Raw genomic sequence first — 14,211 nt, 5'->3', positions numbered from 1 at the left:
TAGTCCTGGTTGCTGGATAATTGTCAAGGCCATAGTCCAAAAAAATAATAAGAAGAAAAAATAAGATGCAGGTTATGTTATGCAAACGTAAACAATTGTATGTAGTAAATAAAATTAGTTATTAAAATGCAGTACTGCAAGCAAAATACAATTAATTAAATTTACCTTTATATAATAATTGCATATCATATCAATATTGTGGAGCAATATATAATTTTTCTGCTTCATTGACAGAAGGTATGAAATATACGTCAATTTGACAATTTCAATTGACAATATGAATTATTTAAGATAGTTGCAATATTTCTCCGCGACTCGCGCACGGTCGTTTCTCGTTTCCCTTCCAAGTACTTGCACACCGCGAATATAATGATTCCCAATCGCTTCTGATTTTATTTCTGAAAATCGCTAAAAGATCGTTTGCGTCTGTTTCATAGATAATATTTTCTAAATGGCACGCGTCCTTAGCTGCTATATCTACATGCTCATTGCCAATAATACCAGCGTGTCCCTTCACCCAAATGAAACGAACTTTTCTGTCAAGCTTTCCCAGATATTGAATAATTTTCCTTATGTCATATATTATAATGTTCTTATAATGTTTTGTTGGGTGAGAAAGTAACGCCAATAGTACTGACTGAGAATCTGTCAAAATAGCAATTTTCTGAACCTGATTTTCTAAGCACCATTGCAGCGCTCTTTTAATTGCTAATGCCTCGGCTGTAAAGATAGAAGTAAAGTCCGCCACACGATGCAGCTGTGTATGACCAGTGGATGGTACATAAAAGGCAAAACCCGAGCTGTCCCTAGTCTTTGATCCGTCTGTGTATACTGCAACTTCATTATCCTGTGCTCCCAAAATGGATTTCAAGATCATATTATTTAAGGATGATAGATTTGAATACTCAGGGAATATGACCCTCGGTTTAACAATTAAGGTGTCATATTTGCATTCGTAAAGTGGGTATTTACTGTGGTTATGAATCCACTTTTCATAGGGGTAGGTGTCAATACAAGCATCAGCCAAAGGAGGGGAACGTTTTTTTGACCAGTAACGATTGGTGAGATTTTCAATATTAACCAAGTTAAGTTTATTAGGCAAATACATATTACATGACCTATATTTAACCATATGTCTTGCAGCTAAATACTGTCTACGAAGACATAAAGGAGGTTCTTGTGCTTCAGCAAGAATTGCATGATTTGGTGATGACAACATCGCGCCCAAGCATAACTTAAGTGCTTTAGCTTGGATGCGATCCAAAATGTTTAAGTTACTGGTAGAAGCTGATCCGTATAGTGTACATCCATAATCCACAATCGATCTTATGTAAGCTCTATAGAACATGAGAGACGTATTAGGGTGAGCTCCCCAACTTTTTCTGCATATAACTTTGAGTAAATTTAGACCTTTCTCACATCTTTGCTTAATATAGCTAATATGATTGGTCCATAGCAATTTACTATCCAGGACAATGCCTAAATACTTATAACTAGTAACTGAAGGTATAGTATAATCATCGATAGTAATAAAATCTTGTGTCCGTAATCTGTGCCTAGTAAAGCACAGTTGGACCGATTTATCACACGATATACTAAAACCAGAATAGGAAAGCCACCTCTTTAAACAACTCATTTTTTGCAAACAGAGATCATACGTCTTATGGGTGACATATAGACAAATATCGTCCGCGTACTGTATTATTTTAATATTGTCATCCAACAGATCATGCAAATCAGCTGTATATATATTAAAAAGTAAAGGACTTAGAATAGATCCTTGAGGCAGACCATTGTATATAACGCGTGGTCCATGTAATATGTTATTGTGGTCTCGAACATATATTTTTCTATCCTTGAACATATACAAGATATTGGTTGATACTTTGGCATTAATACCCATTTGAATCATTTTCTTCAACAAAATATTCAAATCTACCACATCATACGCTCCTTTTAAATCAATAAATAAGCAGAGCAAGTATTCATTTTTTGAAAAACAAATTTGAATATCCGTCACTAAATTTGTTACAGCGTCTATAGTTCCATGACCCCTCCGAAATCCATATTGCGCACTCGGTAATAAAGCGTTACTTTTAACAAAATGTTCTAATCTAAGTTTGATCAATCGTTCAAACGTTTTTGTAAAGCATGACATTAAAGAAATTGGACGGTAAGATGAGGGTAAACTTAAGTCTTTTTGTGGTTTAGGAATGAGACATATGATAATATCTTTAATTTGATCTGAATAGTCTTGCTTCATCCACCAATCATTAAATATATTTAGTAAGTATAGCTTTGCTACCTGTGGAAGACTACATAAAATTGTGTAAGTGAAACCATCTAATCCGGTAGCCGTACTGCGAGAAGTTTTAAGTGCTAAATCAAGCTCAGAAATATTAAAAGATTTTGACATCTAATCAGACTTTTCATAATATAAAGGTTTTTTATCTTTATTTTCCGAAAGAAAATTAGAAACAGATGCCGGAGCTAAATTATCTAATATTTTACTTATTAAGTCTTCAGACAGAGGAAGCGTTTTTTTGGAAAAGGATTTATTGCTAATAGATCTAACCACATCCCATATTTTTTAAATTGGTGTACTTTTATTCAGTTGATTTACGTATGATATGAAACTATTCTTGCGTTTTTGTGTAAAGAGTTGTTTAGTTTTAGCAGCTATATTTTGATAAGCTATGTAATTTTCAAAATTGGACAGTTTTTTGTATTTTTGTAAATATTCTTTGCGCTTCGATATCATATTTTTACATTCCTCATCCCACCAATAAGGCAGATTGGTACGTGGTGTAAATGGTTTTTTTTTCTGGCATGGAACCGGAAGCTGCCGATGCAATTGAATTAAAAAGGAATGCTATTTTTTCCGTATTGTTTTTAAAATTATTTAGTGAGGCTTTAGCAAAATTTGCTTCTATATTATTCTGAAAGAGTTGCCAATTTGGCCGTAAATCATTCCACTTAGTCGTGGGAATTAGAGTTGACGAATAATTTGTCTGAATTTCAATAGTAATTGGGAAATGATCTGAACTCAGAGTATCCAATGTTACTTCCCATGATATTTTATCAGCTAGATGAGGATATATGATTGTTAAGTCTACTGCAGATTTACGACCGTTAGGTGACATTCGGGTAGGCGTACCATCATTTAGAGTTACATATTGAAAAAAATCGATTTTCATTTTGTAACTTAAGGGGCTATAACTTTTTTTATGTGCACATTTGTACTAAGTTAGGTTCAATCGAACTATTTTTGGTCCCAGAATATGTGATTTAATTTATGACCTGCATTTTTGTTACACCCTGTATATAATTTATTTAATGATAAATTATGAAAAGAGAAATAATGTTTATTAGACATTAATAAACTTTGCTTTTCGCTTAAATTCAATGTTCAAGCTGCCACCCACATGCCTTTTGGCAGTTTGAACATTTAATTTAAGCGAAAATCAATGTTTATTCGTGAAATAAACAGTTTTTTCCGTTTTCTGACAGCAGTAAAATGTATTTTGAATTAAATAAATTACATACAATCTTCTTTTTTGTGTTAATTAATTTAATTAAAATTTTTTTGGACACCCTTTATAAATAATTATGTTAATATTTGTATTACTAAGTAAAGAATTGAATAACCTTTCAAATGAGCTAGCACACGACCTATATTCTCATTTAAAAAAGTCTTTGATTACGTCATCACGCCCAGATGGATGACGTAACTAGTATGATATATTATGTATATGCCAAAATATCATAATTTAAAAATAAAAATCGACCTGTTTCGGGATTTTTCCTTAAAGTCGCCGGCTTATGAACTAACGAATTTATTCCTTTCATTTGCAATATACTACTTATATATTTTTAACTGTATTCAAATTTATTGTGTATAAATTAATAAATATTGCATTTGTTTTTCGATAAAAATAATAATAATTGCCAAGGCCAAATCATAACATAATACTAAAAAACTCGTAAGAAGTCACGACTTAAATATAATTCCAAGAGAATACCAGGATACGATAGTGTCTTATAGAAAGAATAATCTGTTTCTTTCTAAACTAGTGATTTTGCACGTCGCTTTGCGACGGGCAAAACATGTCTGAAAACGGTCTACAAAACATGTCTGTTTTTTCAATATGCCTCTAGTAAGTTGTTCCATCGTTTTCGTGATCTTCCAACTGATCGTCTTCCAATTGGGGAACCGTCTCTCGCCGTCCTTACTACTCTATTTGTTGTCATTCGGCTTATGTGGTCATTCCATTATATTCTTCTGGTTCTTACCCAGATATTGATGTTATACACCTTGCATCTCCGTCGTATATCTGTACTTCTAGCTCTGACCCATAGAGTCTTACCATTGATTTTTCGAAGGGTTTTCATCTCCGCTGTTTCGAGCATCTTTTTGTCCTCTCTGTCGGGTCGTGTTTCTGCCGCGTATGTCATTATTGTTCTGATGACTGTTTTGTAAATTCTGCCTTTCATATCTTTTCCGATATTTTTATTTCTCCATATTGTGTCATTCAGGAAACCTGCGGCTCTGTTTGCTCTATTCACTTGATCTTCCATTTCTGTTTCGAGCCTTCCGTAGCTAGATAGTGTGATACCTAGATATTTAAACATCACTTGTTCTATTATCTGACCCTCCATGGCTCAGTTATCGCACTGTATTAAATTTATTTGATTTGATGAAAATTTGTCATTTTTCACTTCTACTCTTTTTGATCTTACGGATTTAATTTTGTTTATTTTTTACAGGAAGCAAACCATAAATTTTATAACAGACGACGTCATAGAAGCTACGTGTCAGTGTCTACTAACAATTTCCGACAACGCAGATGAATCTATTCAAGACGAAGAAGTAACGAAACGTCTGATCATAGAAGAGTTTGGTAGATGCCTAACGGAGATAATAGACTGCTCGTCAAACCGTAGTCTAAGTTAGTTCTTAATGTAAATTAGTGAATTTAAATCCAAAATTGTCACTCAAAGAGTGCCAGTCTTCTGATCACGAAAGTGTAAGTGTCCAGCACAGTTAGGGCTTGAATCGTCAGATATTTGTTTTGAAAGTAATTAAGAATGAAAGAAAAAACTGATAAACTCTTGATTTTCTCTTGAATTTAGTTTAATAGACTGGAATATTTATCAATAATGTTTAAAATTAATTTCAAGTGCTTATATCTCCCGTGTTACTGAAATATTTTAAGGTTAAATTCGGCAAAAAATTATCTTATTTAACACAAATATATACTTAAATTTTTAAATCGAGATAGGTTCTAAAATTTGTTAAAACAGGTCTTTACATATAGAGTGTCAAACTCCGTAGAGTACTAAAGTGAAGCATGCGTGAACTAAAGACTACACAAAAGCGTAAACTGGTAAAAACAAGGGTCTTGTTGTTTGTTGCAAAACTGCGTCTGGTGAATCAGTTCTTTAAAGTTTGCTAACACGAAATAGTCACATGAGGCTAAATCTGGTATATACGAGAGTATAGCGATTGTTTCTTTATTCCTGTATTTTTCCATCAATTGCCTTATAATGAAAAGTGCATCTGTTGTTGATCTGCCCTGCATAAAGCCAAATTGCCAAATTGATTATCGGGTATTTCGGTTTCTTCACGTATCCGTCTATCAATTACTCTCTCCCATATTTTCATGGCGTTTTATAGCTAGTTTGTACATTGTTGTATATCTCCCTTGTTTTTGTAAACAGGTACTAATATACTGCTTCTCCATTCGTCTGGCATTTGTCCATATATTGTTGTAAAAATACAACATATATACATGTATGTACATAATATATTGTTGGTAAAAACACCAATAATATTATGTGGATCACACTACAAAAGAAGTCAGACCACACTAACCATTGCTTCTGAGTTGCAGAAAACAGAGAAAGATGAAAACAAATCACCAATCACCCACATAACAATTTCATGTTCTTAGTAGATTCATAGAACATACTTTTCCGAAAAAGTATATGCTGAGAATATGCGTAATTACCATTACGAATTTGCAGATCAGATGCTGAGTTTACACTACATTACAGTACTTAAACGCTCTATTTAGATATTTAGAATGTACTACCGCACTTCTTTTCAGTATATACCAAGAATATACTTTTTAGAATATTCCAAGGAAGTGCTATAAACCTTCTATTTATATACTTACAATATACTACTGCACATCTATTTAGTATGTGGGAAGAATATACTTTTAAGATTATTCCAAGCAAATGATATATTGCTCAGAAGTATGTTTTCAACATCACCTAATCTCATCCTAGGTTCTACCAACTATCACATTTCAAATGAATACGAGATTAAAAATGCATACTTGTATTTAATATTTTCCAAAGAAAACTAGATTTCTGAAAATAATTAAATAACGCCTCCTTGCTTGCATAATGCTTATTAGGCTATTTCGAAAATAAGACGCTTACATTAACGAAAAGATCTTTTTCCAACAAGACCCAGTTTACAAAATTCGATTTAGCAAAACCGGACTTACAGCCAAACTATTTCTTTTTGAGAAAATTAAGAAAGATAACAAAAATGTAATACAAAAACCGAAAATTACCAGCTAAAAAAATGTTTATACAAAGTGATCAAAACTTTTTTCTGTAAAACTTACCTAAAAAATACATTTAATAATAAGCTTCAACAATAATAAATGTTCAGTAAAAAATTTTTTATTAGCTCTTATGTCTGCGTAACTTGGAACCTATTGATAACTTTTTTATTATCAGTTCTACGAAAAAAAGTTATGCTTTATAAAATACTCTGCATCGTATATAATCTAAGATGCAATCACCAAATATCAACTTTAATTAATTTTATACGAGGTATGTAAAAAAATATGAATTTCACTCAAGTACCTTTACGTTTCACAATATCGAAAAGTGTTATTAAGAAAAGTTGCTTGGAATTAAAAAATTTGTTTTATTGTTCAATTACATCCTTCTAATTAAAATATTATGAATAATAAAGGCACTTAACTCTTAAGAAAAATTCATATTTTTTACATACTTCGTAAAAAAATTAAAAAAGTTTGCTATCTGATGGTTGTATCTTAGATTTTAGACCAGGGAAAACATTTTATGAAAAATAACTTTTTTTCGTAAAAGTGATAATAAAATAGTTATCATAATTGTAATAAAATGATGATGAGTAAGGGTCAATCCATGCCAATTGGTCCAATATAAATTAAGTTGGTTGCTCGACTATTTTTAATATTTTTTATTTTTCTACCTTTTAAACTTCAGTCTATAGAGACTACAGAATTCCATTTATTTTATTTTTAAAAAATTTAGTTTGCCGATGATGGTCATTTTTGTTAAAGCGTATCGATCATTTTCACGGAAAACATGGCTTCGCTGTTTAGCCAATATTTTCACTGAGGTTTGTCCTAGAACAATAAATCAAAAACCAAACTTTTTAGAAAAGTATGCTCTAAAAAACGGCCTATAGCATTATTTAATTTCAAACTACCCTTAAGGCCTTAAATGAACCTCAAAGTTTGAAAAGGTAAACTGATAAAATTCCATTTTCAGCATTTTTTTAACAGCATAAGGCAAGCCGATCATGGTTTGTAATTTTTTTCTGCAAAAGACATACATACATACTTTAAATAAAAAAAGTTTGAGCTTTGAGACTTGAGTAATTTTTTTCAAAAACAATCTCAAAAATGTAATTTTTTGAAAAATCTCAAAGTTTGACCCCTTATATCTCTGATGGGCACGGATGAAAAAATTTGAAATTCGGCTGAATCTTAGCCCCTAGCAAGTAGAATAAGGAGTAAAAATTTGGAGTTGCAGACTTGCCTCATATAGGAGTTACAGGCCTGAAAAATGGTCAAAAATCAAAATGGTCAAAATTTGAGCGTTTGTGGGCAGGGTAATTAAAATTCAGATATCCTGTCTAATGAAATAAAAATTAATGTATTTTCACCAGATTTCACAATGAATACAAATTTATACAGGGTGGGCCAAAGAAAAGATTTCACCTTGATATTTGGCAGTTATTAGATTTTAAGGGAATGTCGAAACAGGTAGATTTTTATTTTTAAATTACAATTTTTTTATATATATTTCATACGTCTCGCATGACGTGTCATCGTCAGTGACGTCATCCATCTGGGCGTGATGACGTAATCGATCATTTTTTTAATGGGAATAGGGGCGTATGTTATCTCATTTGAAAGAGTGTTCAATTCTCTGTTCAGTAGTATTAACAATAATATAATTATTTATACAGGGTGGGCAAAAAATAATTTTTGAATTAAATTAATTGACACAAAAAGAAGAATGTATGTAATTTATTTAACTCAAAATACATTTTATTGCTGTCATAAAATAGAAAAAAAATATTATTTGGCAAATAAACATTGCTTTTCGCTTAAATTAAATGTTCAAACTGTCAAGAGGTAGGTGGGAGGCTGTTTGTGATTTAATTTAAGCGAAAAATAAAAAGTTTATTTGTGAAATAAACATTTTTTCTATTTTCTGACAGCAGTAAAATATATTTTTAGTTGCCACAAGACCCCTATTCCCATTTAAAAAAATCATCGATTACGTCATCACGCTCTGATGGATGACATCACGTAGTATGAAATATATCCCAAAAAGTTGCAATATAATAAAAATAAAAATGGACCTATTTCGGCATTTTCTTAAAATCTAATAGGTAACTATTGCCAAATATCGAGGTGGGCTCTTTTCTTTGGTCCACCCTGTATAAATTTGTATTCATTGTGAAATCTGGTGAAAATACATTAATTTTTATTTCATTAGACAGTTTATTTGAATTTTAATTACCCTGCCCGCAAACGCTCAAATTTTGACCATTTTGATTTTTGACCATTTTTTCAGGCCTGTAACTCCTATATGACGTAAGTCTGCAACTCCAAATTTTTACTCCTTATTCTACTTGCTAGGGGCTAACATTCAGCCAAATTTCAAATTTTTTGCCCATCAGGGATATAAGGGGTCAAACTTTGAGATTTTTCAAAAAATTACATTTTTGAGATTTATTTTGAAAAAATTTACTCAAGTCTCAAAGCTCAAACTTTTTTTATTTAAAGTATGTACGTATGTCTTTTTCAGAAAAAAATTACAAACCATTATCGGCTTGCCTTATGCTGTTAAAAAAATGCTAAAAAATGGAATTTTATCACTTTACCTATTTAAATTTTGAGGTTCGTTTAAGACCTTAAGGGTAGTTTGAAATTAAATAATGCTACAGGCAATTTTTTTGGAGTATACTTTTCTAAAAAGTTTGGTTTTTGATATATGGTTCTAGGACAAACCTCAGTAAAAATACTGGCTAAAGAGTGAAGCCATGTTTTCCGTGAAAATGATCGACACGCTTTAAGAAAAATGGCCGTTATCGGCAAACTAAATTTTTTTAAAATAAAATGAATGCAATTTTGTACTCTCTATAGGCTGAAGTTTAAAAGGTAAAAAAATAAAAAATATTACAAATAGTCAAGCAACCACCTTTGGACCACTTGGCTTGGATTGACCCGTAACTGTAATTTGAGAAAAAATTGAATTTTTTTTTCAATTAGAATGATGTAATTGTATATTTAAACATAGTTTTTAATTTCAAACAACTTTTCATAATATCATTTTTTGATATTCTGGAATATTACTCTTTAACGTAAGGTATTTTACTCTTTAACGTAATTCATATTTTTAACATAACTCGTATAAAATTGATAAAATATTGCTATCTGATGGTTAAGTTTTAGATTTTTGACTATCCAGAGCATTTTATGAAGAATAACTTTTTTCGTAAAATTGATAATAAAAAAGTTTTCCATGTGGTTCCTAGCTACGCATACATACTGTATAAGAGCTTCTGTATAAGAATTTTCAATTTGCAATGCCATATTCGGATTCAGCATAATCAAAAACAAAATAGAAACATATTTGATCAAAGTAAAATGATGAATTTAACGATATGTTTAAAATTATTAATGCAAAACAATTGTTATTGTTTAAACAATTAATAAACAATTAGCGGCCAAATCTGCGAGTAGAACTTTTTACTTTAACAAGTACATAAACTAACAAAAAAAAAAAGAATGTGTGTACTTTGTACGCACGTAAGAAGTTATACTTCTATTATATGATTTCAACGAAATCAATATACTTTAAACAGTTTCTCTACTACTTTCCAAAAATTTTTATTAAAACAATACCAAAAATTAAAAAAATAAAAGAATAAAACACACACAAACACATTGAAAAATGCCACAAATAATTTCTGAACAATAATTGTTGCCAAAAACTTTAATTTAATACGTATTTTCTGAAAAAAATTATATAATAATATACTTACAATCATAAAATCTATAAAAAAATAAAAAAATGATATAAATTGCATTGGGCTTGAACCTACTTCCCGTGTATCCCGCCGTACGAGAGTCGAAGCGATTTCAAACTGCACCACCTTCGCGTATACGTCATGTGGGAATATACACAAACTGAACAACTTTTTGACATTTTGTTTATATGAATTTTTATTAGTTTGATTTTTGTCGAATTAAAATACAACAATATATAGAGTAAGAAAACGGTACATTAGATGGAAATTTGTAGAAAGTTTGTTCGTAATCAGATTATGTAAATTAAAGCATTGCCTACTAGGGGTATAGCATAGCAAGTACTAGGTAAGTACATTATTTTTTTTACATTTTCCAAATAGGTATGAAGATAATTTTTTATTGGAATACAACTGAAACATTTAGAATTACGTACCTGTGGCTTTTCAAAACTATTTAAAAAGTCACTATAATTATAAATTTGATTTTATTTCTGTCCTCACAACAATAAAAACTAATATATTATACAACATTTTTGTTTACCGATAACCTCCATATTGAACAATTATTGACAGATCATTTCAACACCCAATCAGAACCCGTATAAAGACTAATACCAAACTGTCGGTGTGCGCATGCGCGCAGATCAATATAAATTCACCCTCAATCTCGATCGCGCCTAAAGAAGTATAACTTCAAAAAGATTGTCAAACTTAATAAAAAATTTTGGGTGGCGGAATTTTGTGCTGGTGAGTGTATATATACATTTAGCCATATCTTCATATTTTTAAATATGATTTTTTGCATCTGGTTTTGGTAACACTTTAGAAAAAGTCACGCGTCCCCACTAACACCCAGTATCTCGGAACCGAAGCATTTGCAGACATATTTTTATAAAGCAAACTGTCATTAAAATTTGTCATACTTATTTAGAAACACCCTGATTAATATTAAGTTTAATCTATAAATATTAAGAGTGCCTCTACACAGGTATAATGAGAATAAGTTAAGCACATAGTGGAGTCCCTTTTCTGTAATCAAATCTGAATCATCTTTACTTTTAGTTTATTTTATAAAGGTTTGCATTAATTTGCAATAATAAACAACTAAAATTTTGATAGCATCATACAACTAGATAGTTAAAGTAAGTAGACACATACACAAAAATATGTACATTTTCTTTACAAAATTAAGACTGATACGTTTTAGTAAAAATTAGACCTTTCTCGAACTGTATATCTAATTGTATACATGCTAAGGTTAGCTTTTAATTATTTCATGTTTTAGTTTGTACATTAGCATTGGTTCAAATCTGTAGATACATTTTTACCACGTTTTTATATACTTCGCTTGTTCTTTGTCTCCTTGTCCGGGAAAAATCTTGTAATCGATTTTAAACATATTTCCCGACTAGCTAGAGATCTAAAATTTTTAGAATAGCTCAGAACTCGATGACAATGCAATATTCCACAGCTTTTACATGGATGCATTGAGTTTTATTTTGAATTTTAAGCCATTTTAAATGCAATTCAATTGCATTAATAATGCAATGACATTTAGATTCCGTTGTAAAGTACGTTAGTCAACAGGGGATATAGCTCAGTGGTAGAGCATTCGACTGCAGATCGAGAGGTCCCGGTTCAAGCCCGGGTGTCTCTATTTTTTATTTTTTTGTTAGTTTACTTGAATTAGCATATTAATATTTCATATTTTATTAAGTTAATATAATATTGTTACTCAGGTTTAAAATCAATTTATTGAACAGGAACTCGTTTACAATAACTTTACAACACAATGACAACTGTATACTTCAAAATCTGAAATAAAACTATTCCTAAAATGTCACACACATACAGTCCGTCTAATTTACTTACCGTTGCACGTCATTATTTACGTTAGAGATCTAAGTTGACATTGTTGCCCAATTACAAAAAATTCTTGAATTCATTTTAAATCAAATACATCACATAATTTTTGCGGAAGTGGATTATACAGCAAAACAAATTAATATTCAATGTAAATGAATAAAAACCTTAGAAATAGAAAACAAGAATTAAGTTATAATCTTACGTTAAAGTACATAGTAAAAACAGTAAATATAATGAAACAAATACTTATAGTAAAGAATGTAAACAAATATGAAGTGTCATCACCGCAACTGTCAAATAAATGTTACCAATTTATGCCAAAATATCACCTTCGTTCGATTATAGTTACATTGTATTCCGAACAAATGTGCTTCATAAAAACGCTTTATAATCCATTTAAGAAATGAAAAATATTATTGTGTATTTCTTTAAGATAGCATTAATAGAAAGCTTTAAATATTATTTCTACGCGTATATAATAAAATATGCCTAGTGGCTGTAACGCCAATGTACTCGGCAAAGAGATTCTAAAAAAGAACACACCTACCGCCTAAATATTTTGAGTTGGTATCATGTGACGTCTCGGGCTATGACGCGGATGACGTGTAACGGTAAGTAAATTAGATGGAGTATATGTTTATATAGATTTTCTGACGTTCTAGACGTCACCAGACATTTCTGGGTTATTCCATGACATCTACGGGACTGTCGTTACAATATTTTTATATTTTAATATTTTCATATTTTATTAAGTTAATATAATATTAGGTATTATTATTAAGGCACATATATCACAATTATTCTTTCGAAACATGTTTCATTAATTCTTTACCATTTTAAACGATTTTCTTTGGTTTATATCAGTTTAAAATCGATTACAAAATTCTTTCATGACATAGGAATTGAAACAACAAAATAGTTTTTAATTTTATATTGTGTCCTATAAATAATAAAAACGTGGTATTATAACAAGTTCTTTTTTTATACAAGTGTAATTACTATATTGGGTTTTATTGGCCTTAAAGTATTAGCTGGGTGATACATATGTGTGTTCCAGATTTGTTGTATCATAAGTATAAATCATTTATTTATAAGTAATTTGTTAAGTGTATTTTGAAAATATGATAAGGAGAGATTAATATATATAGTTATAAGACTATTCATTTGTTTCATTTTAAATACCTGCACTGCATCATATTTGAGTTTTAATACCTAACAAGTAAACCTTACTCTGAGACCAACAAATATTTCCTAGATATAATATGAACGAATGGTGGAAAAATACAAAAGCTAAAAGACAAACGAAATAAGAAAACCAGTGTACCTAAACAGCCGCACAGGATACAACAATAGAAACCAACATCCACAACCAACGAAGACAAAAAACCTATGAGTAAGATAGACATTAAAAGTACTAGCGTACTCTCCACCAAATACTGGATACATTTACTAAAAGGATAAGCGCATTTGTAGATTAGAATATAGTGCCAATCTAGCTCTTATAATCAAAGGATAATGAAATGTAATATAAATACAATATTGCGTTATCAACAAGAATCGTAGAATGTCCTAGATTTTGAAAAAAACACACCTACCTTAGTTTTCTTCCTCGTCTTCTTTTTATGTCGATAGAACTCTCTGATTTTTCAATGTACCTCCAATAAGTTGTCATTCCATCGTTTTCGTGGTCTTCTTATTGAGGAACCGTCTCTCGCCGTCTTTACTACTGTATTTTTTATCATTCGGCGTACAGGCAAGGGCGGATCCAGGGAGGGGGCCATGGGGACTATTTATTTAATTTTCAATATAAATTTTTTTTATATATATAAAAAAGATTTTAATTTAATAATACCTCCGAGAATTTAAAAAAATATAAATTTAGATAAACTCCTGGACAAAATTAACGCACCACTCATATTTTTCTCAATAATCTTTATTTATTGATAATTTACTGTACGACAAGTTGCCTATGGACCTTGTTTGACAGTGACAGTTGTTATGTAAGCTAA

The 14,211-nt window shown here is 30.6% G+C and overlaps 1 protein-coding gene and 1 non-coding gene across 2 annotated transcripts in view; both read left to right on the top strand.

The window, feature by feature from the left end:
- LOC114338617 (protein lin-54 homolog) overlaps positions 1-13,361 on the top strand; it is a 108,696-nt gene extending 95,335 nt beyond the window's left edge. The window contains exon 9 of the mRNA XM_028289217.2: positions 4,768-13,361. Coding sequence (XP_028145018.1) covers positions 4,768-4,954 — 187 coding nt within the window. The 3' untranslated portion in view covers positions 4,955-13,361. The remainder of the gene's footprint in view (positions 1-4,767) is intronic.
- On the top strand, positions 11,923-11,993 carry Trnac-gca (transfer RNA cysteine (anticodon GCA)). The gene has a single exon. It is a non-coding gene; the product is annotated as a tRNA-Cys (tRNA).
- Positions 13,362-14,211: the final 850 nt, after the last annotated feature.

The sequence above is a fragment of the Diabrotica virgifera genome, chromosome 7 (assembly GCF_917563875.1).
Source record: "Diabrotica virgifera virgifera chromosome 7, PGI_DIABVI_V3a".
NCBI classification, from domain to species: domain Eukaryota; kingdom Metazoa; phylum Arthropoda; class Insecta; order Coleoptera; family Chrysomelidae; genus Diabrotica; species Diabrotica virgifera.
Note: the sequence above shows the minus strand (reverse complement) of the source record. Positions and strands in the feature narration are given on the sequence as shown.